Here is a 26,715-nt window from a genome sequence, read left to right on the forward strand (position 1 = left end):
TGTACATAATTCTTCACTTTAATGATCTTCATAAATAAACATTTTTCCATACCAATAAAGCATCACATATATATTCTTATTTGGCTGCATTTCTTTTTCTTTCAAGTGCTAAAAAAAATGTTCAAAAATTAGCACAATCAGTAAAATAGTAGCACAAGACTTAAATAAGTTGGTCTTTATGGCACAGCACGACATGTTCAAAGTTTATTTTCTTGGCAAGGAAATGTGGAGTTGACTTGGTGCAGGATGCTACCAGCTGTGGTTAAGAGGCAGGAGAGGTGAGGTCACTCCCTCTTCCATTAGTGCCAAACCATCTTTGTGAGAGCACAGTCACTATTATAAAAAGTGTCCTTATTTTCTGGTGACGTAAACAGGGAAAATGGAGATGCTTAGAGTTTGTGGAAGGGCTGTGGTTGGCTCTTGCTTCTCAAAGCATTTCACAGTTGTGAGATTTTACAGGTCCGATCCACGTAGCACTCCCCTCCTCCAAATCACATTGATGTCTCACTGCTGAGGTGCTTGTGGGTGTCGTTCTCCTGGTAAATTAGATGATAGGGTTTTTCATTCTCCTCGAGGACCGTGTTGCTGAGCTCAGCATCCTGCATCTCCAACTCATGGCGAGACAAGTGCTCTACAACACCAGCGCCCAGGGAATCCCCCAGCACATTGATGGTGGTTCTGAGACGGTCTCTGAAAGCAGGAGAGAATAAGCAGTGATTGTCAAGCCAAGAATTGCCTCGAAGAGTGCTGCTGTTTTCAGTGCCAACAGAAATGTTCAATCTCACACGGACGTTCCTTGCAAAGGACAGTTCTGCTAAGTTAGAGCAGTCGATGGATCTAGTCTGCCCTCCTGTTTCCTACAATGGTCCTCTACTTAAAGTCCCTGAAAGAGCTGGTCTTTAGCTACCATGCTTAATATATAACTGGGACTCTTCACTTTCAATGAACTTCGTTGCCCTTTGAATTAGCACCCACCCCCTAACTTCTGTCTCTCTTTCTTTCAATCTCTTTTTAAAATAAGCACCCAAAGCTGCTACAGCTGGTCCTCTTTTAGCGACTGCCTAAAGACTGCTGAAGTAAGATCGTAAGCAGAGTCGCAGTTTCACTTACCAACTGCTTCACTTACAACCAAGTTGCTGGTCTCAACTATGCTTGCTAAACGAGGACTACCTGTACTCAATACCACCAATATGGAATGGGAGCAGCTCCCCAGGGTTTCTCACTGCCCTATCTGAAGATGCCAGAGACTGGATATCTTCTACAGGCAGGACAGGTGCTCCATCACCCAATGTGGGCGTTTTCCTTTCTCAATGACAGTTGGGCAGGAGAAATTCTGCCATCTCCATTAAGGTAACATGGAGGTGGGGGGGGGGGGGAGAAAAGAAGTCTATTTACAATGGGCAGCACCTGTTTAAAGTGGATGTAAGCACAAGCACCATCCTCAGTCCCAACCATTTCTCCCTCAGAGGGACTTACAGGAACCAGTCCACAGCCATGATCAAAGTGATGTCCTCCGTTGGCAATCCCACAGACGTCAACACGATTACCATGGTCACTAGGCCCGCCTGCGGGATGCCAGCAGCTCCGATACTGGCTGCCGTGGCAGTAATGCTGTGGTGAAGAGGGCACTGGTTAGATTGGAGGAGCATCAGTAAGGTGGTGCCTCCCTACTGGACACCTTCAAATAAAATCAAAATCTGGCCTCACAATGTTCATAGCCTTCTCCAAATTAGTGTTCTCCAGATGGTTCTGGACTAGTAGAAGTATACTTTATTGATTAGTCAATTCACCATATCAAAGCACAGACATCAGCCACAATAAAATACAGTAAAATGAAATAAATTAAGATACATTAAAATGAGATAAAATAGGCTATGGTGAGATAGGTAAAGGTAAAATATAGTAAGGTAAGATAAAGTAAGGATAAAAAGTAAGGTAAAATAGTGTAAGATAAAATACAGTGCAGAGATGTTAATAAAATGAATATTAAACTCGAACACAGTGTGTGTTTAGGTGAATTCACCACCTTTGCATGCAACCACAATGTGTTCTATAAAATGCAACCTTGCAACCTTGACTATAAACTTAACAGTTCTAGTGACTACATATATATTTGTGCCGTGAAAGAAATAAGATAATCCTTCGTTGGAGTCCCAATTTTTGGTTCTGTCAAGTAGTGTCTGCAAGTACTGAGCCCTTGCTGAGGCACATAATTGACAATTAAATGGGACATACGCAATGTCTTCTATTTCTGATGGTTCTGGACTATGACTCTCGCATGGCCAAAGGACTGTGGAAATTAAAGGCCAAAGAATTGTGGGAGTTGTAGTCCAGAATATCTAGAGGGTATCAGGCTGGAGAAGTCTGCATTAAACACTGCAGGGTGCAAGCTGGAAAATAATTCTGCAGAATGATTTAACTTGGCGCTGCTGGTTTTGCCCAAGGATGGGGCAACAAACCGAAAAGATCCTTGACTCCTGACACAAGATGCTGCAAGCTTTAAAAATTGTATTTGAAGAGATCTAAGGAAGTAAAACAAATGCAGAAGGATGCTATCCACACATCCTAAACCTTTTGAGGCAAATATGCGCTGAATGCCACAGCACGCCCAGCAAAGCAAACTAGCATGGGTAGTCTATCACCAACATGCACGTGTACCCACCTAATTGTAATGATCTGACCAAAGTCAAGCTCGTAGTTGTTGACCTGTGCAATGAAGATGGCTGCCAGAGCTTCATAAAGTGCAGTGCCATCCATGTTGATAGTTGCTCCCACTGGCAGAACAAACCTGGTAACTCGTTTATCCACTCTGTTGTTTTCTTCCAGGCAACGGAACGTGACAGGGAGTGTGGCTGAGCTGGAAGCAAAATGTCTCATAACTTGCGAACCGGGCCAAGGGTGACCAAAAATGGCTCCTTCCAGCCTAATTCAGACACAACGCTTAAAATTGATGAAACAGTTCACGATGAAGCCTTTGGTTTGGTATCTAAACATCTGCTCCTACATGGACTTGCCTGTTTTTTCAGCTCTCTGCGACTCTGTTCAAGTGAATGCAAGCTGGGCTTTTTTGGTGCTGGCACCCAACACTCAACTGGTGCCCACTAGGGCCCTTCCCCCTTGCAGCTAACTATGGCACAAACAGTTGCTGGCAGCCTCTTTTTTCAGCCTTGCCCCCATGACACTGCCTTCAATTCACCCCTAGCCCAGGAATGAAACAGGCATGACCTGTACTGGTGTTCAACTAGTTTTTCCCTGTTCTTCTGACAGTGTCCAAGAGTGGCTTCAAGATATTTAAGATCAGTTCTGCCCGTCCAATCCGGTCCAGCAGGATGAGCATGCTCCAGGTCCCGTCAGCCAAGGAATGTTGGCTGGCAGAGACCAGGAAGCGAGCCTTTTCTGCTGTGGTACCTGCCCTCTGGAAAATCCTCCCTCCTGATATTAGGATGGCCCCGACCCTGTTGGCTTTCCAGAAGGCCTTGAAGACCTGACTTTGTGCCCGGGCCTGGGGCCCCGAGTGTGGGAAGGGCCCTGCTTCACAGTTATGTTAACACCATGGCTTTTAAGATTGCTCAGCCAACATCCTTAACTTCTGCTCCTCCCCATTTTGTTAAGAGCAGCTAGTTCCAACTGTGAACAACAAAGGGCCTGGCAACTAATCTGATCCACAACACATACATTGCTTTAAGTGATTTAAGAACCCTGAAGTGCTGCCTTGGTTCAGGAGCTGCATCTTCCAACAGTGAGTTCCAAACAGGCTTGGAAATCTCTCTCTCTCTCTCTCACACACACACACACACACAGAGTCCTGTGACTGGTACCCAGATGGTTTGCCTGCCTGTCATATTCCTTTGCAAAAGACGGTCACCTGGAAGAAGTTCCCAAGGCTGTAACGAGAGCCTGCAGGAGGCCAGCCACGAAGATCCAGGGGTTTTTGCGTGTGACAATGAAGTAGATGAGTGGAAGGACACAGAGGCCATGGATCAGGAGCCCCACAATAACTGTAAGTGTGTACAGGCCCAATTGGCCTCCCATCACTGCCATGTCCTCCATCTCCAAAATCTTGCCAGCGATCAGAAAGAGGATCCCAATAGGGGCATACCTGTTATGAAACATGCCAGAATAGTGCTCAACTCCCAAAATCAGCTCTGAGCCAAAATGGAAAACAGACAGTGCTTTGCACTTGCAGGGAAGATTGTTGAGAGTTTACTAGCTTTGTTTGCTGAAGGAACCCCAAATTCAAACCCCAGAATCCCCCACTGAAACAAGACCTAATGGAACAGAGCTAAGGAGGACTAATGGCTGCCTCCAGAGATCAAGAGGTCCACTACCAGTCACAGCCAATTGTAATCTCCTGGGTGACCAGCAAATGCTGATTCAGCTAAGGCAATTTCAATGCTGAATCAGGGTTCCTGCCAGGAAAAGTTTCAGACTTGCTTAATTGCAAGGTTGTCACACAATCTTATTTGGGCATCAAGCAATTCTGGTAAAACAGATAACTTTACAGTAATCAGCATACTTTAAAAAAAATAACTAGCTATCAGTCATTATCAGCCAGCCTTCCCAATCTGGTGCCTTCCAGTTGTATTGATTCTACAGTTCCCATAAGGCTTGGTCAACTAGCCTAATGGCTAGACATCTTGGGAGTTGTAATTTCAAGACATCTGGAAGACACTAGGTTGGGGAAGGTCCTTCATTATCTATGAAGAATTCAGTCGTTCCTATGCATCATACTGAGGCTCATCTACTCTAGTAGTGCCTTCCAGATACATTAGTGGGAAGCCCCTAAGTAAGGCATGAAGGTAATAGCTCTCCTTTTTTTCCTTCAGCAAATTGTATTCTGAGAAAGGCTATCTTCCAGCATGGAGGCTTTATTTACCAACTGCCAGTTGCTACTCTATGAAAACATCTGCTACATCAAAACTATCTGGTCCAGTGTTTTGTTTCCACAGTGGCCAAACAGATGACAACCTTCTCCTTGCTCCTACCCTCCCAGCAAATGCTATTCAGAGACATAGTACCATTGGATTTGGAAGCTCCACTTACTTAGAGCTAATAGCTTTTGATCAACCCGCCCAACAATTAAGCAAGCCCTGTGTACCAAATAAAAATTTGAAGTAACTTTAGAATCTGCCTAGAGCAGTGTTTCTCAAACTTGGCAGCTTGAAGATATGTGGACTTCAACTCCCAGAATTCCCCAGCCAGCATGGCTGGCTGGGGAATTCTGGGAGCTGAAGTCCATGCCACTTCAAGCTGCCAAGGTTGAGAAACTCTGGCCTACAGAAATCTGGTTATTGGTAGGATTAAAAGTGCAATAAATACATTACATGTAGCACACTTGGAAAAGATTAGTGACCTAACCTGATCCTGTTCCTGCCTAGGTTCAACCACATCTTTCCAGAATTAGCACAGAGTAGCTCCACTGCCTGCCCCCTGCTCAGCCTAGGAAGGACCCTGTCCTCACCATATGATAACTGCCACCATCCGCAAGATGGCTTCATTGAGGCAGTCGAAAAATTCCCGCAGAGCTTGTCCCTTTTGCTTCATGTTGCCGATCACCAGGCCAAAGCAGATGGAGAAGACAACTAGGCCAAGGGCATTCACCCCGTTGACTGAGCCTGGGCCGGGGATGACCTCCTCAAAGTTTAGCACTTCCGGGAGGCTCCCCAGAGCGTGAGTGACATTATGCCAGACTCCCAAAGCATTTTCAAGTGGCAGGAGAGGCAAACTGGCAATGGAGGCACTGTAGTTGAACCCACTGCTGTTGGTATCCTGATTGGGGTGCTGTGGCAACATGGTGGCAGGAGAAGTGTTGCTTGCAACCGTTCTGTTGACAACCCGGACACTGTACTGAGTCTTATACTGGAAGGGAAGCAGAAGGAAGGATCAGCTCTGGCTCTTCTGAAGAGAAACAACATCCAAATGGGCGACTCTCACAAACTCTGCAGATGAGAAAGGTCTCAAGTGGTATACAGATCAGTTAGCAAATCACCCGAACAGAACAGGGAATGCTTGAGCTACAACTTCCATCACTTTCACCACTGACTATCTGGGCTGGGAGTTGTAGTGCAGCCATTTCTGAAGGGTCACATGTTTCCTGCCCCTTCAGCTGAATGGTTTAGGAGGGGAAGTAATCTGAACTGCTAAGACGAAAAAGTTAATACACTCATAGTGTGTTATGCTGTCCAAGCACCACAGAGGCACGTAGTATGTGTTCCTAGGTAAGTGTAATGGCATGTGGGAAAGACCTTGGGAGAGATGCTGCCTAGGGAATGATCGGATAAGAGAGGACATCGTCCAAAGTTGCATAATGGGCAGAGAAAAAGACTCAGAAGGGACCCTCCCTAATTCCTCAGGCTGTAAAAAGTGATGGTGGGAGATTCGTACTTTCAGACTTGCAAGATTCTGTTAATGTAGCCTTACAATAAAGTAGTATTAGCTCATATGGCCGTGTTTCCCGTCTGGTCTGCCTGGGAAGGCTGACAGTGAGTCTGCACTGGATCACAACTTTAATTGGTAAAAAAAAAAGCAGGAGATGGAAGTAAACTAATGTGATACCAGAGTTAAAGAATTTTCTTCCAACCTTGCACCCTCCCATCACCTCAACAACCATCAAGATGATGGTTGAGGAAGGCTGACTTAGATATCAGCCTTGGCCTGACCCAGACTGAAGTCTCCATTCAGCCATGTTGCTTGGTAGATGACACTGAGCCAGTTGCTGACTGGGTTCACATGCTGGGTCAGCCCATGATTTGTTTCACCTGGTTTATTGATCAAACAACAGTTGGTTGGGTTTGCACAAAAGCCTAAGCCATAAACTGGTTTAGAAAACATGAAAACTGAGTTCCCACTGCACATTAAGCTAAAACAAAACCACCAGATTTATGTTTATGCATATGAATGCATGTTTGCTTAGTCCATTAGGCATATCAGGCAACAATAATTCTACCTTCCTTTTGTAGGGTTATGAAGAAACATGTAACTGACCAGCTCCTTGGTGGAAAGGTAGAATATCCATGCAATACATCAGCGAAAATAAATGACTTCCAGAATTGGAAAATGTATAGTAAAACCTATGGAATTCCCTATGTGGGGCAGAGAAGGAATACCTCTGCCTGAGGACAGTTACAGATGAAATACCAAGTGGGGACAGGAGTGAATCAGGCCAGAATAAGAGGGAAAAAATTATTTTTCCTTTGCAACTAGGGGAGCCCCAATCTTTTCAGATTTTAGGGAAGCCATTAAGACAAAACTGTTCCAAAAAGTCTTTGGAGATTGTTTATATGAGAGACAGTTTTGGTGATATGTTAAGATGTTGATTAATATTGTTACTGTGTTTGGTTTCAACTTCAGTTACAAAAGTGGAGTATTACTCAGAGCTGGTCACAAATAAATGGCCAAGCGAGAAAACTCCCAAGTTTTGGGAGCTGAATTAGGACCTTCAACTCTTCTTACCTGTCTAAAGCAGGCTTCTACAAGATTGGGGGGAAACATATTCCTACGAGAGATAAAAGCACAAGGAAATTAATCTCCCTTCGGCATCAGCTTGAGGATTTTAGGCTGCTGGGTTGAGACTAATCACACATACAAACACCCCAGAACTGGAAGTGGCAAACCTCTCCTGGCTGATTTAGTCATTCACTAACAGGGATCATAGAGACAAGTTGGACAAATCTAGCAAAAGAAAGCACCGCTCATTTCTTGCTGGAGGACGTTAGCTGACAAAGCACTAGAAAATTACTTCCAGGGTCACCTTGCTATTTCCCTGGCACTGCAACATTAACCAATGAGTGACAGCTTCCCCTTCCAACCATTTTATACCTTCCATAACCCGCCCAGCATCCGAAGACCCTGCCCTGACTTAAAATTGCTCTTTTTCTCACCGGATGAGGTCCATGAAAGCATCAGTTGCATGGACCTGCTCAACCTTGCCCTCCTGTTGGAGGCCTTTCTTGCTCCCTTTCCCTGGGTGGATGATGAGGACCATAAAGATTCCAATGAAGACCGCGATGATGGTTGTCATCATATAGTAAATCACAGCACGCACTCCCATCTTGCCAGAGGCACTGCTGTCCAAGGATGCCATGCCTGAGAAGGGAGGAAAGGTCATAATTCAGCAATGGAAGATCACAGGAGAGTTATCCCCAACTTAGCCACCTCCAGAATTTGCCTCGGAAATTGGATGATTAATCACATGGACTCCTTGATCCGACCCAGCAGGGCTGCATTTTTATACGTATGAAGTCCTAAAATGTTCTGTTCTGTAGAAAGATGGAAACCAGAGAAGGTACCTTAGCTAGGTTTGTATCCTGAACACACCCAAAGAAAAGAAAATGATGGTTCCTAACCCAAAAAAGATAAAATTACAACCACTGTAGAAAGAGAGAACATATCTAGGTTTTCTTGAAAGACTTGGATCAGAATAGTAGTACTATTACTATGACTATTACTATTAGTAGTAAAATAGTAGTAGAATAGTAGTTCAACAGTCAATGAGTACTGCCCTTCTAGAAGCACACAAGGTGCCCCTGGGAAGCATCCATCCCTGTGGCTTCTCCTTGAAATCAAGCAACTGCATTTAGGTAGTGTGCCTCTGAAAAAGGTGGGTTTTTTAAACCCTGCTCTAGCACCAGACTGTTAGAAGCTGGACACAACTTTGCTGATCTGACCTTATGACAATGACTCTCAGGTGACCTGCTCATTCACCTGTGATAAGGCTAGAGACAATTAGTGGAAGAACCAACATCTGCAGCATCCGCATCAACAGCTCTCCAGGAAAGGAGAAGTATTTGATCTGGCGATAGGTCATCCGATATGGCCGCAGGGCGAGGGCCAGAGTAATCCCTGTGAGACATGAGGCCAAGAAGGAAAAATGTTAGAGGGCTGTTCTTACATCAGTTGTTTTCAATTTAGTTACCTGCACTGATATCCCATCTTTCCTCCAGGTGTTCAGTCTGTGGACCCAGTCTGGTCCCCTGGGCCTAGAGACCCAGCTTGTGGTGGGTTGCCTTAGAGGCTGCCTTCCCAAGCAAGGTTGCTTTCCCACTGCCATCATCTATCTAGAGTTGTATTTACAGACATTTGAGATGGAGGCCCCACCAGCATCATTCTATGGCCATCCCAACCTTCTTCTTGGGGGAAGATGCAGAGCAGCCAAATTTGGGCAGAACTATACTTTCCCCCACCTGGTTGGTTTAGCTGTGTGATCAAAGCCCCACCCCTCTTTTTACATCTATGGCCACCTTGACTTTTTTGACCACCACCACCCTTCCCTGTATATACACTTCTAAATGGAAGGTATGGAGAATATAAAGCTACTTGTTTTGACCTACCCAGACTGATAGCTATATCATCATAATGGCCGCAAAACCCAACAGTGAAATACCAGATCTCGGCATGGACTGAACCTTGTTAGAAAGCCTTTGACTGGACTGGTCAATCCACTCCACAGAAAACCATGTATAGAGAGGGCCACTGTAACCATAGAATCATAGCATTGGGAGGGATCTGGGAGGTCTTCTAGCCAATCCCCCTGTCCAGGACAGGACTGGAAGAATCTTGACCAAAGCAATGCAAGATTTAGTAGTTAATAAAATATATTAACTTTTCTCCAGTTCCTCACAAAGGCTGCAAAGTAGCATCACAATGAAAGTTGCTTCTATGTAAAGCAAGCCATGCACTAAACCCTGGTTTATAAAACTGTGGGACTCTACAAAATCCCACTGACCCACTCCAAGCCAAACTATACAGGTAATTATTCTGCCAGTGCCTTTTTTTCAGATAGATCAAAAATTGCTCTGACTCATTAAAATGGGGAAGTTTTCAGTTGAAAACGTTCGCTCATATCCTCTTCTCAATCGTATTTAATCCTGTCTCCAAGTCTCCTACATTGTGCCTCAGAGAACATATTTGCTTGAAACCTGGATTGTATTATTTCCACAGCAGAAAAAAAACCCTTCCTGGTATCTGATGGATTTAACTTGCTTTACTAAATTATTGCCAAAAAGCCACTTCAACATTCTTAGCCTCTTAACAAATTCCACAGTTGTCTTTTTTTTAATGGTAATTTATTGGGAATCACTCTTCTGTACAGAAAGAGGTAATAAATAAAACCCTTCATTTATTTTCTCCTCCCATGCCAGTGGGAGCAGAAGCTTAAATAATCACTGTATCATCTGCATGTAACAGTAGTAAAATATGCTCATTGGCAAGCGAAGATCAGAACAGAAAAAAAAGCTTTTTATCACCCCATCAGTAAATAAATGGAACAGAAGGTCGGCAAATATATTTCCCTGTTCATCCCCTTTGGATGCAGGAATTGGTCGTGACAAATATGAAACATAACTCAGTCGTATTATGATGGGTCCTTTTATGGACTCTCCAAATGTGTAGGAGAAGCGTCTCTATCATGAAAAGTCCCAGTTTTCCCCCAAATATATTTTCAGAGGTTGTGTCAAAAGCTGACTTCAGATTAATAAAAGCAGCGTATAGCATGTCCCTGTATTCAGCAATTTGTTTAACCATATGTGCTGAATAAATCAGAAGTGGCTGGATTTGCACCATTAATTAAACCCAATATATGACCCAGGCCATGACTTCGTGATTCCAGCAGTCTTATTTGCAAGCAATCCATAACACACCTGTAAACTGGGTTTTCCCACCCCTTTGGAGAAATGCTTTCACTTCCCAAATATGCCATGTTCGGAAGTCCCTCAAGACCTGCTTATGTCACTAGGCTTGGGGGTCCCTGGGAACCGGTAACATTCTAAGAAGGCTCCACTATCGTGGCTAATATATTCACTCTCTCCATGCCTTGTGGTTTGTATATTTTAATTTTCAGTATTTTAATTTTTAATAATGATTGTTTTATATTTTTATAATGATTGTTTCATATGTTTGTTGTTTTATTTAATTGTTGTTCACTGCCCAGAGTCATTTTCTGTGAGGTGGGCAGCCATACAGATTTGATAACTAACTAAATAAAAATAAATAAAATGGGACTGCAAATTCCCAGGGTATCTGGAAAGCATGAAATTTGGAATGCCTGAACTACATTCTTGTCCGCATTTCACTGTTCAACTGATTCCACTTCCTCTCCTTCTCCAACCCTACTGTACATGACAAACTGCGTTTAATAAAAGTGGAGAAAGGCTATGAAGTGTAACTGTAACAACAGTCTTTAAATTACATTTATTTATTCAAGAAGAAAGAAAGAAAGAAAATCTGTTCACTTCCAGCTGCTTTTGCTTTAAGATCTTTTCTTCTTTTTTTTTCTTTTAAACTGGAAATCTGAAAGAGCAGAATTGTTGGCCTGCTTTCAATCAACATTCCATCCATGTCAAACTGAACTGACTCATGACTATTTAATTTACTTAATCTCCTGGGGTTCTTTCCTTTCTTTTTTTTATTTGGAAAACAGATGGCTTTTCCCCAACGTGCGCTGTTAATCAACTTCCAAACCTCCCCAGGATTGTGTTGCTACATGTCAAGACTGTGACAGATCTAATTTTCACAGGAAAGAAGGAAGTTGGACCGCCTAAGGGTTAATCCCCAGTTCTGCTCCTCCTAGTGCCTCAGCTGCAATACAACTGGCTACAACTCAATGCAAGCTGGAAACAAACCCAGCGCACAACCATCTTGCGGCCAGATCCTATTATAGGAGACAATCACTCATCTAAACTGTCAGATGCCAGCCCAGCAAACCACCACGTCTACAAGGCAAGGATCTGTCCAGCTATTGGGAAAATGGTGAGAACAACTCTAGTGGAGTGCTTACCTTTTAATGAATTCTCATTAACATCCCAATTACAGGAGACAATCACTCATGTAAGCTGTCAGATGCCAGCCCAGCAAAGGAAGGGACCAGAGATGGTGAAAATGGTAACAACAGCTCCAGAGAAGAGCTTCCCTTTGAATGAACGTTCATTAGCAGGACAACCACATTTTTCAAGAGCAAGAGATGGTAAATCTTTTAATTTCAGCCCTCAAACCAGCAAAGCATGCCAACGACTCAGCCCAGAACATATCAAATAGCAACAAAAAATAAAGGTGCCCCAGATCATGCCAAAAATGCACTTAGCATTGAGCACAACCAGCTACTCCTACTTCCAGATTAATAAGGAGGTGGCTCCGAGCCACAGAATGTAATGCCACTGGACATTTGACCCTCCAAGCTATTCTCTACAGCAGAATTCTGGGAGTTGAAGTCCACACATCTTCAAATTGCCAAGGTTGAGAAACACTGCTCTACAGAGCCCGATCAGCATCTCAGCAACTCAAGGAATGTCCCCTCTGTTTTGCCATATTCCACTGAATGGAAGGTCCCTTGAGAAAGAAACTCTGCCCAAAGACTCCTGCTCAGGTTTCTATGCCACAAGCAACCTTTTCTCTTCTGAGATTTCGAAAAAGAACTCTGAAGAATGTGATGGAAAATGACAAAGGTGTTTTCCATGAGGGTCAAATGGCTTTTGATTAGTTACAAATGTTTCACCAGAAGCAGAGAAATAACTACAGCTAGTCTTTGCTTAACAACCACATTTGGGACTGGAATTTTGGTTGCTAAGCAAAGCGGTCATTAAGCAAATCCAACCTGATTTTACAACCTTATTTTGTGGTGGTTGTTAAGCGAATCACTGTGGGTGTTAAGCGAACCATGTGCTTTGCTGGTTTGGGGGCTGAAATTAAGTGAATCACGAGGTTCCCCATTGATTTTGCTTGCCAGAAGCCGGCCGGAAAGGTCGAAAATGACGATCGCATGACCGCAGGATGCTGTGTCAGTCATAAATGTGAACCGGTTGCCAAGCGCCCAAATCGTGATCACATGATTGTGGTGATGCTGCGACAGTCTTAAGTGTGAGTTCCGGTCATAAGTCAGTTTTTTCAGCACCACTTAAGTCCAAACCACCACTAAACAAATGTTTGTTAAGCAAGGGCTACCTAGATTGAGTGGATCAGGGGGTTGTGATGGGACCTGGACCCAAAACTGAGAGGGAGAAGGAACAAAAGTCAGAAAAGATGGGCTCTCACAGGAGAGGGTCCAGCTGGCAATAAAAAAACTTCCTGTTCCTCCTAACTAGTACCAACACACTCTAACAGAATCCCCTCTGTTTTAAGCAGCTGCTAATCTTTCCCCGGTCTTTCGCTACACTAGGAAATGCACCAGTTCAGAAAGGATGGCTAACTTTGCAATATCCAGCGTAGTGCATTCGCTGCTTTTTAACTGTTTTTTCTAAAACAGTGTTCAAAGTGGCTCACCAACAAAAAAACCAAATCAATGAAGACATATTGAAAGCAGGATGTTCGCCTTTCCCAATTAAAGGTGGGATGAGTTACACTTTCACCTGGACCTCTACGCAGGCACAGAGGTGCACAGCTCAATGACTGCAAGATCCTGCCATGCCCTGCCTGGCCCTCCCATGCCTTGAGCTCCCAAAGGCCCTTCCTCTCCATACCCAGCAGGACTGCCAAGACAGTGAGTAACACAAAAGCGTTCCTCTGGAAGAAGCCCTTGACGCTCTCACGGGTGATGTTGTACATTTCTTTCCTGGCACGGGCTGCCCGCTTCTCCAGGGCATGGCGGAAGCGGTGCACCCGGCTCCCCGAGCCAAGCTGCTTAGATGTCTCCTCATTCAGGAAGAGGCTGTTGATGTGGGTCTGATGCTCGCCCATAATGGGGCTCAGCATCCAGAGGGTCAGGTGCCCCAAGAAGCTGTACGGGGAAAAGCAGAAAGAGGAGTAAGATGCTGGGAATTGTGGCTCTTTCCTCACACAGAAGCCAAAATCCTTAGTGCCAAGTATTGTCCCGCTTACTCTTGGCAAAAAGCTGTCAACAAATTAAAAAACACACATGGACTTCCATGTGCACGCACATGCACACATACACATATATGAATAAAATATGGAATCGTAGAGTAGGAAGGGGTTGGTCAGGCCATCAAGCACAAGCCCCTGCTCAATGTAGATTCCCAAACTGAAGCATCCTCAGGAGATGTCATCCACCCTCTGCTCAAACACATGCAGTGAAGGGATGCTCACCACCTTTTCAAACTGCAAGGAATGTTTTCCTAACTTTCAACCAGAATCTGCTCTTCTGCAACTTCAGAGCATCACTCTGTGCCCTGCAGAACAATAAAGGACAGGTCTTGGTTTTCTTCTGGTATTTGAAAAATGCTACCTTTTCTCCATTCAGTGGTCTTGTCCCAAAGCTAACCAAACCCAGTTTCCTCACTCTCTCTTCATCACACTTCTATCCAAAGTCTCATATCCAGTTTTGCCCTTCTCTGAACCCATTCCAGTTGCCCTGAATTCTTCAAATATGATGCCCAGATGCAGCTCACGAGGTGAATTTAGTTCACCCAGCCCACTGTGATTGCTTCCCATTGGCAATAGTTTTCTTTTTCTAGCTCATGAATCTGAGAATATTTCAGCCAGGAAATATACTACTGCCTCAGTAGTGACCACACATTCCCCACTGCCCTCCAGGGGTCTGCAGCCAAGAGGTTGTATGTTTGGACAAAAGGACACCTATGGGACTTCTCACCAGGAGTACTGATCCTGGCTGGACTAAAGGCTCTCCTTGAGTGCAGGAAGTTTGAACATGACCATGACCAAGGGCACCACTGACCAGCAAGGGGTTAGCCTGTATGACTTCCCACACCCTAGACATATTGTTTCATCACACAGAAGGATTGTAGGAATCCTCTTGAATAAGGCATCTTGGTCGTTTCATGTCAATGCATCTGCCTTCTCTCTTGGTCCACATGACCTCAATACTATGTACTCTGACTTCCCCAAGTGCCCCAAAGACCCTTCCCATTACTGTTTAACTGGAGTTGCTAGGATTCATCTGCAAAAAAAAGCAGAGCAACGGGCCTCTTCCAATTTAGCAAGGATCTGGAATATTCTCAAACCGCAATTATTGCCCATCTTCCCCCCCAGGTGGTACCAAACACCTCTTGGCAACAACTGAGCATCAAAAGGCAGGCAAGGACTGGAATGCCAACCATCTGGCTTTTTTCCACTGCTGGCTACTCCCTGCCAAGCCCTTGAGCATCTGGCTAATTATCCAAGGAGCTCCCCACCTCTGCCTGAAACACCAAAGAACAATAATCAGGACACCATGGGAGATGTCAGTGAGAGGCACCCCATGTTTTGGAGGTTACTACACCAGAGAAAAGAGACCTTCAGGATCTAGATACAATCCTCTCCTGCCTAAAGTCCCAGGTGACCCCTAGACTCCTCACTGTTTTCCAGCTGTTGCCACGTGCACACACACTGCTCTCATCCCCATGTTGCTGTCTGAGCTTGATGGCTTCATCCCAAGCCATCAACAACGCATTGGCTACCAACCAACCAACCAACCAACAAAAAGGGCTCTGATTGGTCACCACCTGCTTTCTTTTCAAACTATTGCATACTGGTTAGGTTCCAGACCACACTGAGCAATAGTATATTCAACCTTGATTTAATGAATAAATCAAATTACTTGGATTTATACAACAGGCTAAACTTTCAAGCATGGTTTATAAGTACAGTGACCATGCATCCTTTATTATAAAGGACAGTCCTTTATTTCAGAAAGCTGTCCTTTAGATTTATTTATTTTTCAAAAACTCACGTTAGTCCTTTATTTTGTGGTCATTTAACTCTTACCGTACAAATGGTACCATTCATGTGAAAAATATTGAAACTGAATTGTCTTTTTAAAATAAATTTACATATATTGTACATATATTGTTTGATTGTAGGTATTTTTATTAGAATATCTTTTTATAAAGATTTTCTTGGTTCTGCTCTTCAATTTTCCTTTATAAAGCAAAATTATAAACAATTACAATTTTTTATCCTTATGAACCTCTTTCAGATTTGCCCCTTTTTCAGGCTTGTCCTTTATTTTTTCCAAGAAAACATGGTCAGCATCTTTATAAACCACCACAAAGGGGTCACCCAATATACCAAGGCGGCATAAGCAACCAAGTCACATAATAGCTTAAATGCCTCATGTATGTACAAAGTCAACTTATACTTTTGCCTGTTTTCTCTATCTACATTTTTGTTTATATCATTAGCAACTATATGTCCTGTGCAATCCTAATAGATCCTGAAAAACACAGTTTAAAAAAAATCAGTAGTCAAATTCATAAAAGACACACAAATCTAAGAGGCTTGAGCAAGACGGGATGTTTCGAATCCTCTCTTAAATTATAACAAGGGGACCTGCCTCAATTCTAACAGCAATTTGTTCCATAAAATAGACCACAACAAGGAAAAAGCAGAATTGCTGTTGGTAAAGCACACCAAAGGCAGAAAAGATGCTTGGTTAATAACCCAAGGGTTTATGGCAGACCGCTGCCTTCCTTTCTGCACCACTGAGGCTGCAGCTTCCAACATTTCCTAGCCAGCACAGCCTGAGAATTTTGTGGCAGTGCACACAGTGTGTGGTGCCTGTCTGAGGAAGGGCACTCTATTGCAGTTAGGCCCAAGGAACATGTAAGGGAGGGGAAAAAAGCACATCCTTCTGTATGGTCCTGTCTCTACAGTCCTTCCCATTCTCCTGCTGACATCTTTGTCAAACTATGGATTACTATAGACCTATCCCCTTATACTCACTAAGGACTCTCTGCAGCAGCTACCTTTATTCAAATACCCCATCTGTAAACAAATACAGGCAGTTCAAATCCCCTCTCTCCAAATGAAACTTTGTTACTTTTGATTCCTTTTCTCTGACTCCCAGCATTATTGTTTTATCCAAGTTCAGAAAGGTGGGTCCCCCAAAGAAAAGTTAATGACTCATCTCTTGGTCAACACCCCCTTTTGTAAAGTAGGAGCCAATGGCCCATTTTACAGAAGGGGAGAAAGAGGCACAGGGACAGGAAAAGAGCAGAGAAGTGGAGGGCACTCAAGGATCCCCCCAAAAGGCCAGCTTCAGCTAGCAGGGAGAGATGTCAACAGCCTGGGTATTAAAACAGCAGCCTGGAAACAGTTACATTTGCCAACAGGCAAAACAGCTCCATTCCCCAGGATCACCCCCGTCCCCGCCCTGGAAAAGTAAAAAAGAAATCCACCTCCAGAAATGGGTGAATTCATTCTCCCCCAGGGAGATCAGCAAACCCCCTTGCGAGCCACCAGAGCTTTCCCTTCCAGCTCCAGCTCCCCTTCCCACCTGGAGCAGCACGAGAAGCTGGCTGGCTTCCCCCTGTGAGCCAATCTCTCTGTGCTGGCAGTCAGTCGTCCACCGTGTTCTCTCTTCCCTGTCTGGAAATCTTCTGGCAAAAGAGAAAAAAAAATGAAGTCAGAGTATTCTGTTTGAAGGTGCAAAGGAGGAGAAGGAGGTGGAAAAGGAGGAGGAGACTTTAGAGCCGTGTTTCTCAACCTTGGCAACTTTAAGATGGGTGGACTTCAACCCCCAGAATTCCCTAGCTTTGCTGGCTAGGGAATTCTGGGAGTTGAAGTCCACCCATCTTAAAGTTGCCAAGGTTGAGAAACACTGCTTTAGTCATCTGGGATTCCAATCACCCGCTCTCTTTCCGAAGGCTGCTTATCAACCCTAGCACTGTATTAAGCGAGTGCAGCAGGAGGGGGAAGGCACATCACTGCGCAATGTTCATTGATTCAGACCGAAAAGGCGATCCATGTATCAGAAGAGCTCCAGGATCAGACCAAAGGCGTAGTTCACCCAGCATCTGGGGGCCAACCCATGCCTACTGGTCTCCAGGATCTAGTAATCAATGGTAGACAGACCCTGTCCAGGCAGGACCCAATAGGAATTATAGCTAGTATCTACTGATGATGCTTTTCTCTTAAGAATTCATATGGAGAAGAGGGGCTCGTTTGAATCAGACCCTTGGTAAAGATACTTGGACCCCACCCTCGGTTTCCAAAGCAGCCAGGCAACTGCCTCTAAAAGCAAGCAAGGTACACACACAGTATCTCCCACCCCACCACCTGGTTTTTAGAGATACACTGTATCTGTATAAGGAGGCTCCATTTAAAAGAACATAAAGAAAAATGCCACACCGTCTTGACATTTTCCTTCCAACAAACAGGCAAATAGCCCAGGGAAACTCACAAGCAGGGAGGAGCCGTTGCTGGTTGGCTGTCCCCAGCATTAAGTGAATGCAGATAGACTGATCGTGTATATGGAAGTTCTATTTAACTCTCAGGGCATCTTGAGAGTCCCATCCCCCCCGTTTTCTTCAGACCCAAATGCCAAAGACTTTTAACAATTCCCTCCTGTCACTCCCTGCTGCCACAATGCTGATTCAAGCCTCACTCCTTGTACCAAGTACACTTCCACCCGCCAATTTCTGTCCCCATGGAAATGGGAAACCTTTCAGTGTGATGATACAGGAGCTGAAGAGGACCAGATGCTACCACCCACCCACCACACATCCCCTACGCCACCATCGTTCCAGTGCGCTGCAGACAGCATGGCGCTCAGAGAACAGGAAAGAACAAAACCCAAAGCAAACAAAAGAGATTGCCTCCCTAAACTCCTGGAGACTGGATAATAGGACAAAGCAATCACAAGAACTCAGCTTGATTAAAACCTCCATTTAAACCAGCAACCTCTTTTCGACTTGGGCCAACCAGATGCCCCAGGGCTGGAAGATTTTCTGCCATTTTGTGAAAGGAATGCAGAACCTCCATGTGCAGATGCAGCCTACATCAAGAGGGCAATCCCTAGGATTTTATATCTGGGGCAGACTGCTTTAGGATTTCTTAACAGCTACTAATGGATCTAGACTTCACCTAATCCTGATTTAGTGAACTATCCTAACCAGGATTTTGGAGATAACATAAACACAAATGATATAAAACATGTTGTGCTTTACCGGAATCTAAAAGTCTATCTCATCCATTACCTTGTTTCTCATAACTAGTAGCTATACACTTTCTTGGGCATCACTGAAGCAAGCTATGAAAAAGCTCTGTGAATGTATGGAACCCCATCTTAAACCCTGTAATGGCCAGGTACTCCCCCTTATCCAGTGCAAATGAGACCCCTAAATCAATGATGCATTGCATGAAGAAGTCTCCTTTTTAAACTTGTCCTTATCCATGGTTTATTAGGAATTTTTACTGTCAATCTCTTTCCATATGACTGAACTCTCTAGTTCTCTAATCATCCTCAATCTGCTTCTCTGTGAACTTGTTTATTTCGGTCTTCCTAAAATCCTGTACCCAGAAAAAAATAATGTGCACTGACACAAAATAATAATTCTACCCACAACTGGGAAATGACACCTTTGTTGATGCAGCCTTAAACTTCTTTTTTGCAGCAACATTACACTGCTGTTTCATATTCAGTCTGTAATCAACTACTATTCCAATATCTTTTCACAAATACTCTTATTATGCCAGGTAACCCCCATCCTATATCTATGTATTTGTTTTCCATTCACCAAATGAAGAATTTATGTTAAATGTCATTGTGATTTTCAGCCAATTACTCTAACCTATCGAGATTGTTTTGAATTTTAATCCTATTTTCTAGGATATTTCTTATCTAACCCAATTTTGGGTCATTGTTCCCTTCAATTATTCATCCAAGTCACTAACATAAATGTTGAAGAATAGCAAACCAAAGATTAAATTTGTGGCATCCTACTCAAGACCACTTTCCAGTTTGATGGGAAACCAATGATGAGTATTATTTTATGATTTTCACATCATGTCATCTAACTTACACTTAACTTGTTTGCTAGTCAGAATGCCATACAGTATTTCGTTAAATGTTTTCGCTGAAATCAAGATATGTGAAGCATACAGCATTCCTATGATCTACTAAAAGTTATCAGATCAAAAAACAGAACTTGACTAATTGACATGACTTGTTTCTTGAAAAGACCATGTTGACTTCTGGTAATTGCTTCATATGTCGCTCATGTTCAAGGTGCAAGCAGCAAAATCTGTTCATGATCTAATCTATAAATATAATTTTACTGTCAGACTTGTCTGTAGTTTCCCAAATCCCCTTTCCCCCATTTTATGAAGATATGCACATTTGCCCCCTGCTCAGCTATCCCTTGCTTATCCATGATGTATTGATGTATCCACAGCACCCTGAATTACAAAGTAGCCAACTACATTTTAGCATCGTATAGTGGGGTGACTTTACAGTTCCTGTATCAGGCTATTCTAGAAAACTGAACCGGGCCCTCCATGAACTTGTTTCAATCCTCCATAGTACCACTTTGTCCCATCCCATTTAAAGCATCAAAAGGTCCCCAACTTTCTTTGTAAAAAATGTCTAATATGGGACTAGCCCTCATTCCACTGGCTATAATGGAATGTGAGGATGACCTTGGAAGATGGGGGTGGAGGGGAGAGATGCTGCCTGGGGAACAGTCAGATAAAAGGGGGAGGAGCCCACAACTGAGTAACAGACATAGGAAGAAACTTAAAAAGGATCCGCCCTAATTGATTAGGCGGTAAAAAGGGACGGCGGGAGATTTGTACTTTCAGACTTGCAAGATTCTGTTAATGTAGTCTAACAATAAAGTAGAAGTAGCTCATCTGGTTGTTTTTCCTGTCTGGTTTACCTGGGAGGGCTGAGATCAATCTTGCAAGTCTCAAAGTACAAATCTCCCGCCATCCCTTTTTACTGCCTAATCGGTTAGGGCGGATCCTTTCTAAGTTCCCTGGGCAGCATCTCCTCCCCGTCCCCACCCCCCCACCCCCGTCTTCCAAGGTCATTCTACATTCCATTACACTGGCTGACAAACAGGTCTAAAAGTGCTATACCAGGTTTCATATTCGTCCTTGTGCCAGAAAAGGCTTTAAGGAGCATAGCTGGTGGAAAAAAAGTAGAACTACCAAGCTGAAACAAGGGTACCCCACTGAGTTCCATGTCATTATTCCTCCACACTCGATTGCTTAGCAACACTCCACTGTGCTACAGCTGTGTCTCCAAGCTCCATCCACCCACAGCTGTCTGGCAGAGAATTCATCCACACACTTTCAGAAGCCGTTCCCAAACAGAAGCCTCATGGAGGTTTACAGGATTTGTTGCCTGAAAACTCAGGCATACCTGACACTCTCTGGATTCCCTACAAGGCTTTGCCAGCCATACTCACACGTCTTCAGCTCAGCCTGCAGCCTGAAGAACGAATCCGCCCATGCTGCATCCCCAGCCTCCAGAGCTTCTGCTAACAAAGCAGCCAAGATCTCAAAAACAGAATGGTTCACATGTGCACACGAGAAAAGCAGGGAGATACATTCAGCCTGCTCAAGCAGCATGCAGGAATCAACAAACAATAAGTGGTTTAGGGGAGAGAGAAAGTATTCTGCTCCACATGGATCTTTTCAGAGAAAGTATTCTGCTCCACATGGATCTTTTCAGCCAATTACTTTAACCTATCGAGATTGTTTGAATTTTAATCCTATTTTCTAGGATATTTCTTATCCAACCCAATGTTGGGTCGTTGTTCCCTTCAGTTATTCATTCACGCAGAGGGTAACCCAATGGCCTCGTTCATATCACATTGTGCTGTGTCACAAACAAACAAACCATATTACAGTTTAACATGACAGTCTGGTTTTCACAAGACAACAACTGGGTTCCCACCACACAATGAACTATGAACAACACAATCTACCATGTATAAATCTAGTGTTTTGGTGACACTGTCTTTATCAGGTGCCCCAGGAAACTATTTTATTTATAAAGAAGTATACTTAGAAAAGGCTTTGGGAGGCTTACAGAGATATAATAAAAGCATGATGAGTTTTAAACACTAAGAACAGTAAAACATTAAAAGGTCTGGGATGGATAAGAATGTTTGAGCTGCTTCCTGAACTATAATAAAGTGGGGGCTTGCTTCAACTCCACTGGCAGTATGTTCCCTAATATGGGACTCGACCCAGATCACACAGAATTAGCTGTTGATGTTAAATTTATTTACTGCAATACCCACAAAAGGTGCCCCACTGTTGAAGAGTGAGGGCCAGACTGAAGGGTGATCCTGTGACTAGCTTAGGCCTAACCCACCTAAGACTTTCTATACCGCTGTCAGCACTTTCACCTGGACAACGCTTTGGATTCCAGGATCTTGGGAAATGCATAGCTGCTTTAATGAGATGGAAACCAGGCTGCAGTCATGCGCCTTGTTGCCTCAAGGGCACCCCTTCTGAACTGAAATCAAATCACTCTACTGCTCATATTTATATGTTTCCCTCCCACTCCTTTTGTTTCTTGGATTGCCAGAAAGTGAAAAGATGCATCTGTGGTACTGTATTGCAAGGAAGGTCTGTCAGAAGGGAACAACCTGCGCTCCCAAGGCTGAAAGTAGAACCACAGAGATGGCCTCGGGGAAGGAGTGTGACAGTTAGCAAAACATGATTTAATCCTAGAAAAGGAACATTAAAAAGAAACTTAATTTGACTCTACCTTAACTCTTTTGTGTAGAAGAGGGAGGGAGGGAGGGAAAATGCTGTTAGGCTTTCCAGACTGATGCGGCCCTTCAAGGTAGGACAAGTCAGGAAACATTCCACAAAAAATACTGGAACTCTATTTTATTGAGACAGGATATAGTAACAGAATCTTGAAAGCCTGCCAGCATTTTCTCTCTCTCTCTCTCCTACCCAAAAGAGTTAAGGCAGTTTAATTTTTTTTCCTAACATTTTTTCTTCCCCTGGCTTAAATCATGTCTTACAAACTGTCACACTTCTTCTCCAAGGTCATCTTTGCAGTCTTCTACCTCCCTCTGTCAAAACCTTCTCATTGTGACCCAAGGAGTTTTCTCCAACTGTATAGAATTTCTGTTGCCTGTCATTTTGAGGCAAGAAACTGGTTTCTTTTCCTCATGCTGGCTGGGGAATTCTGGGAAAGTCCACCCATCTTAAAGTTGCCAAGGTTGAGAAACATGATCTAGATCCACTCAAATCCCACCCTTGCCCTTGCATGAGTGTGTATAATGCAGTCCCATCCATTTTGCTATCATCCCATCCACCTTTGACCCCCAAAATACACTGTAAGTGCAGTCTTAGCTTTCAATAGTTGCCCAAGACTGCAAGAGATGCTTAATACCTTGTACTAATTGTCTTTTTGTGATTCTGGAAGATGTTCCTTAAATCTTCAAAGAGCCACAACGTTCTACCCACAGGACAGAAACAACTCCATTTTGTGTGGTTCTGTGGTTCAGGCTATAGAAACTAGCTCCATTGGCAATATATCCTTCATTCCTCGCTTTCCTGAAAATTGAATCCCAATTAGTTTTTTAAAAATACTGAGATAATAAACCAGTTTGGAGCTCCAGTCATGTCCCATCCTGAACACTATCAAGTGCTATTTATTTTTTGGCGTTTCAAACTAAATGCAGTGCCTAGTTCTGATTTTTTTTCCCACCTCTACAGTAACCCTGAGAGGTAGGATATGTATGTTCCCATTAGAGGCTGGGGTTGAAGGATAGCTATTGTCAGAAAATAAGGGAAGTAAAATAGGCAGGCAGGTAGGCAGGCAGTCAATGAAATCCATTCTCCGGCACCGAAGAATGATGTACAAAGGGCACTTCTGAGCATGTGAACAGGATACACACACACACACACGCAGAGCCCCAGGATCTAAAATTACAGGATTAAGATGCTCAGAGTTGCCAGAGCTTGCCAGTTCTTTTTGCAGAAATTAATGACTAGCAGAGCACTTGCCAAAGGCAGCCTTTAACAGACTTGAAATGTAACACCCACACCCACTTGGTTCAGGGCCCACCCCGGCCCGATATTTCCACTCTGAAAATAAATAAACAAACAAACAAAGAAGCAGGCATTTACTCCTGCTCTGCCAAACCAGGCCAACTCACTCTGCCTGTCTGGATACAACCCCCTGCATCAATTTCTGTCCCTCCTGGTCAGACAGAAACAGCCCAAACAGGAACTCTGGGCAGAGAGCGGGAGACTATCTTTGGGTACTGAAACGACTCAGACCTTGTGTCAGTCTGCAGAGCACAGCCAAATCTATTATTACCGGAAAACATAACTCGATGGCTGTGCACGTGTCTTTTGCCTCTGTGCAGCTGTAGCTCAAAGGGATTTGGACCATGGGACTGAGGGAAGACCCTTCTTCACTGGGGAGATGGGAAAAGAGCTGATGCTCAGGGCAAGCAACGTGGAGGCAGATGGTTTTAGAGACTCATTTTAAAGCCCTTTCCTGAGCCTTTCTTGCTTCTGTAAGTTCGTAATTACTATATATCCTGTATTTTCTCTAGAACAGAAGTGGGCAGTCTGTCATCCCTTGCAGTTTTCCACGATACTGGTGACAAAGCTCCAAAGAATGCCAGCATGTGTGCCAAGTGTTTTGGGTAGGTTTAATGTACATGTTATAAAAGGAGAAAATAAAACCCCACTTCCCCAAAAAGTAAGGTGGAAAAAGACAGACTTCTCTTTAGAGAAATCATTATATCACTGCTCAGTCTCCTGCAACCCTTGACAATTTTTAAAAAAACAGGGAAAAAATGTTCTGGCTTCTAAAAGGCTGCTTGTCCCTGTTCAGGTGCCTATACAGTTCTTGTTCAGTGATGGAAAGCCTGCTTTGCTTGCAGAAAGTGTCACCATCAGTCCCAAATTAGACCTTCTGTTGGACCAAAAGAGCTTTACAGCCTACCAGTAGAAGTCCTGTTTTGCTTGCAGTTTTGGGTTCAGCTTCAGGATCACCCACTTAAGGAGCAACAGTTCCTACTGCTGAAAATGCCTTGGACTTCTCCCATTTGGTGCCCTCCTGCCGGGAGTTATATGGCGGTATCTCCATAAGGCAGTGGTGAGGAGGGGAAATGTCAATGGAGCCCTGACTGGCTGGATGCTCCATTGTTGGGCTGGGAATGAGCTTGGTGAGCCATCAGCAATGTGTGTAGACCAAATTTCCACAATCTGGCTGGGAATCATGGGAGTTGCAATCTTACACACCTGGAGAAGACCAGGTTGGGGAAGTTTGGAGTAGAAATACGGGGTTGGCTGGACTAAAGCTCTGAATTAATAGAAGGCAGAGAGAAGAGAGGGAATTAATGGCTGTTAGCCTTGATGGCAGGGGACTGCCTCGGAAGGCCATCTGCTGGGAAACTGGTGGGCTTGTGCAGTTGGGTTGGCCACTGTGAGAACGGATGGGCCAGGGGTCCGATCCAGCATGGCGCTGATTACGTTCGTAATGTACAGTATCCAACAAGGGTTGGGAAAGGGTGGACATAGGGGGAATGGAGAACAAGGACCTGTACTCACTGACCCTCATAAGCCACAGAAACAGAAACACATACATAGCACGCACCCTTTAAAGAGTGCAAACACCTTAGGCAGGAAACATGACCAGCCGTGGAGGCCAAGCCATCCAGGCTCACCGGCGTCAGATGCAGAGGAAGCCCCACGGGGGAAATACACACATATATAAAAACCCAGTTGTGAGCAAAGGGCAGGCTGACCTAAATCTAAGGAGAGAGGAAGGGTGAAATTCCTCCGCGCTCTAAGGAAGCGTGTGCAAAATCCAGTCTCACTTTCTCTAGGGAAAGGAATTTTATCATATGGGGGGAAGGTGTCTGGTTTCGCCTGCTCTCGCCATTCTGGGGCTTCCTGGAAGACAGTTCGCATCGCTTGAGGGAGAAAGGCAGGCAAGCGCACCCAGACCCCTATCTGAGCCCTTTTTTCTAGCCCAGTGCCACCCTCACCAATTCCATATGGAGTCTCAGGCTGGCTTCACACATCCAACACAATCGCTCTTGGACCATCCAGTTACATGCGCTGCGCGCAACGCCCGCTCCCAATACCCGGACGAGACACGGGTCCCTCCCCGCCACCCCGGATTTGCCACTTGCCTTAGCAAACGCGTGAAGGGCCCTGGGGGTTCCGCACGGCAGCAACGGGACTGGGAAAAGGGGCGCAGGGTGGCCTCCCCTCACCTTTTCTACAGTGGGAAGGGGGCGCCCCACACAGATCTAGCGGGTTGCGTGTTTGGGGGGGCGCTGATCACGCTCTGCCGCTGGCCTGGTTGCTACGGGTTTCGCGGGTCCGGGCGGCGCGCCTTCCTGCTAAGCTTTCAGTCGCGCACTGCGCTCCGCGGTTTCCACGTGGACCAGCCGACGCCTCTACGGCTCTCCAGATCAATCTGCTGGATCGCGGCGGCTGCCGTACCGTCAATTGCCGACCTCCTGCCTCTGCTGCTTTTCCCCTTGCTTGGCGACCGGGATCCAGACTTGGCGAGCGCGGGGAAAATGATCCGATATTCCGGCCCGTCATTGGCCACGCACGGCGGGCGGGAACACGAGGGCGGCGATCGCGGGCGATCTCTCAGCGCAGCGGGTATGGCCCCAAGGCGCCTCCGCCTCCGCCTGGCGCAACCGGGAGGCTTGCAGGGCTCGAGCGGAGCTGGAGCGCTAGGACACAGGAGGGGATGGCGAGGGGCATCTGAGTATAAGCAGAGCGCCCTTGTCCCGAAGCCAATGGACCCTCCGATCAGATCCTTTTAGAAAACGGGAGGAGCCCAGCCCGACGCCAATAGGTTCAGGGAAAAAAGCGCGGCCTCAGTTTCTGTACATCCGGGTTTCTTTTCAAAATGCTGAGACCCTCTAAGAGCAGCCGCGAGCATGTGCAAAAAACCAAGCCAGAGCCACTGGCGAGTATCAGGATTTGGGGGAAAATGCGGCGGCGGTGGCGAGGCTGTTCCACGGCCCTGTGAAATCCCTCTGTCGGTCCAGGTGATGAAGCATCCTCTGTTTTGTCTACGAAGATTAACAAGTTCAC

General features: G+C 44.8%; 2 protein-coding genes across 4 annotated transcripts in view; one reads left to right on the forward strand and one right to left on the reverse strand.

The window, feature by feature from the left end:
- On the reverse strand, window positions 1–26,499 carry LOC134488302 (excitatory amino acid transporter 1-like). Of its 3 annotated transcripts, none has more exons than XM_063290664.1 (11): window positions 26,107–26,498; window positions 17,159–17,261; window positions 13,449–13,705; window positions 8,704–8,841; window positions 7,881–8,085; window positions 7,453–7,495; window positions 5,462–5,859; window positions 3,866–4,099; window positions 2,663–2,857; window positions 1,477–1,611; window positions 1–690 (listed from the first exon to the last, which is right to left on the reverse strand). In XM_063290664.1, the coding sequence occupies exons 3-11, from the start codon at window positions 13,678–13,680 to the stop codon at window positions 492–494; spliced, it is 1,779 nt and encodes a 592-aa protein (XP_063146734.1). In that variant the 5' UTR covers window positions 13,681–13,705; window positions 17,159–17,261; window positions 26,107–26,498; the 3' UTR covers window positions 1–491. The 3 variants fall into 3 exon arrangements, with proteins under 3 accessions (XP_063146734.1, XP_063146735.1, XP_063146736.1); XM_063290665.1 differs by having other exon boundaries at window positions 25,875–26,498; XM_063290666.1 differs by lacking the exon at window positions 17,159–17,261 and having other exon boundaries at window positions 26,107–26,499.
- Window positions 1–26,715, forward strand: part of ARRDC2 (arrestin domain containing 2) — a 463,191-nt gene that overhangs the window by 327,141 nt on the left and 109,335 nt on the right. The window lies entirely within an intron of this gene.

The sequence above is a fragment of the Candoia aspera genome, chromosome 1, assembly GCF_035149785.1.
Source record: "Candoia aspera isolate rCanAsp1 chromosome 1, rCanAsp1.hap2, whole genome shotgun sequence".
NCBI lineage: Eukaryota > Metazoa > Chordata > Lepidosauria > Squamata > Boidae > Candoia > Candoia aspera.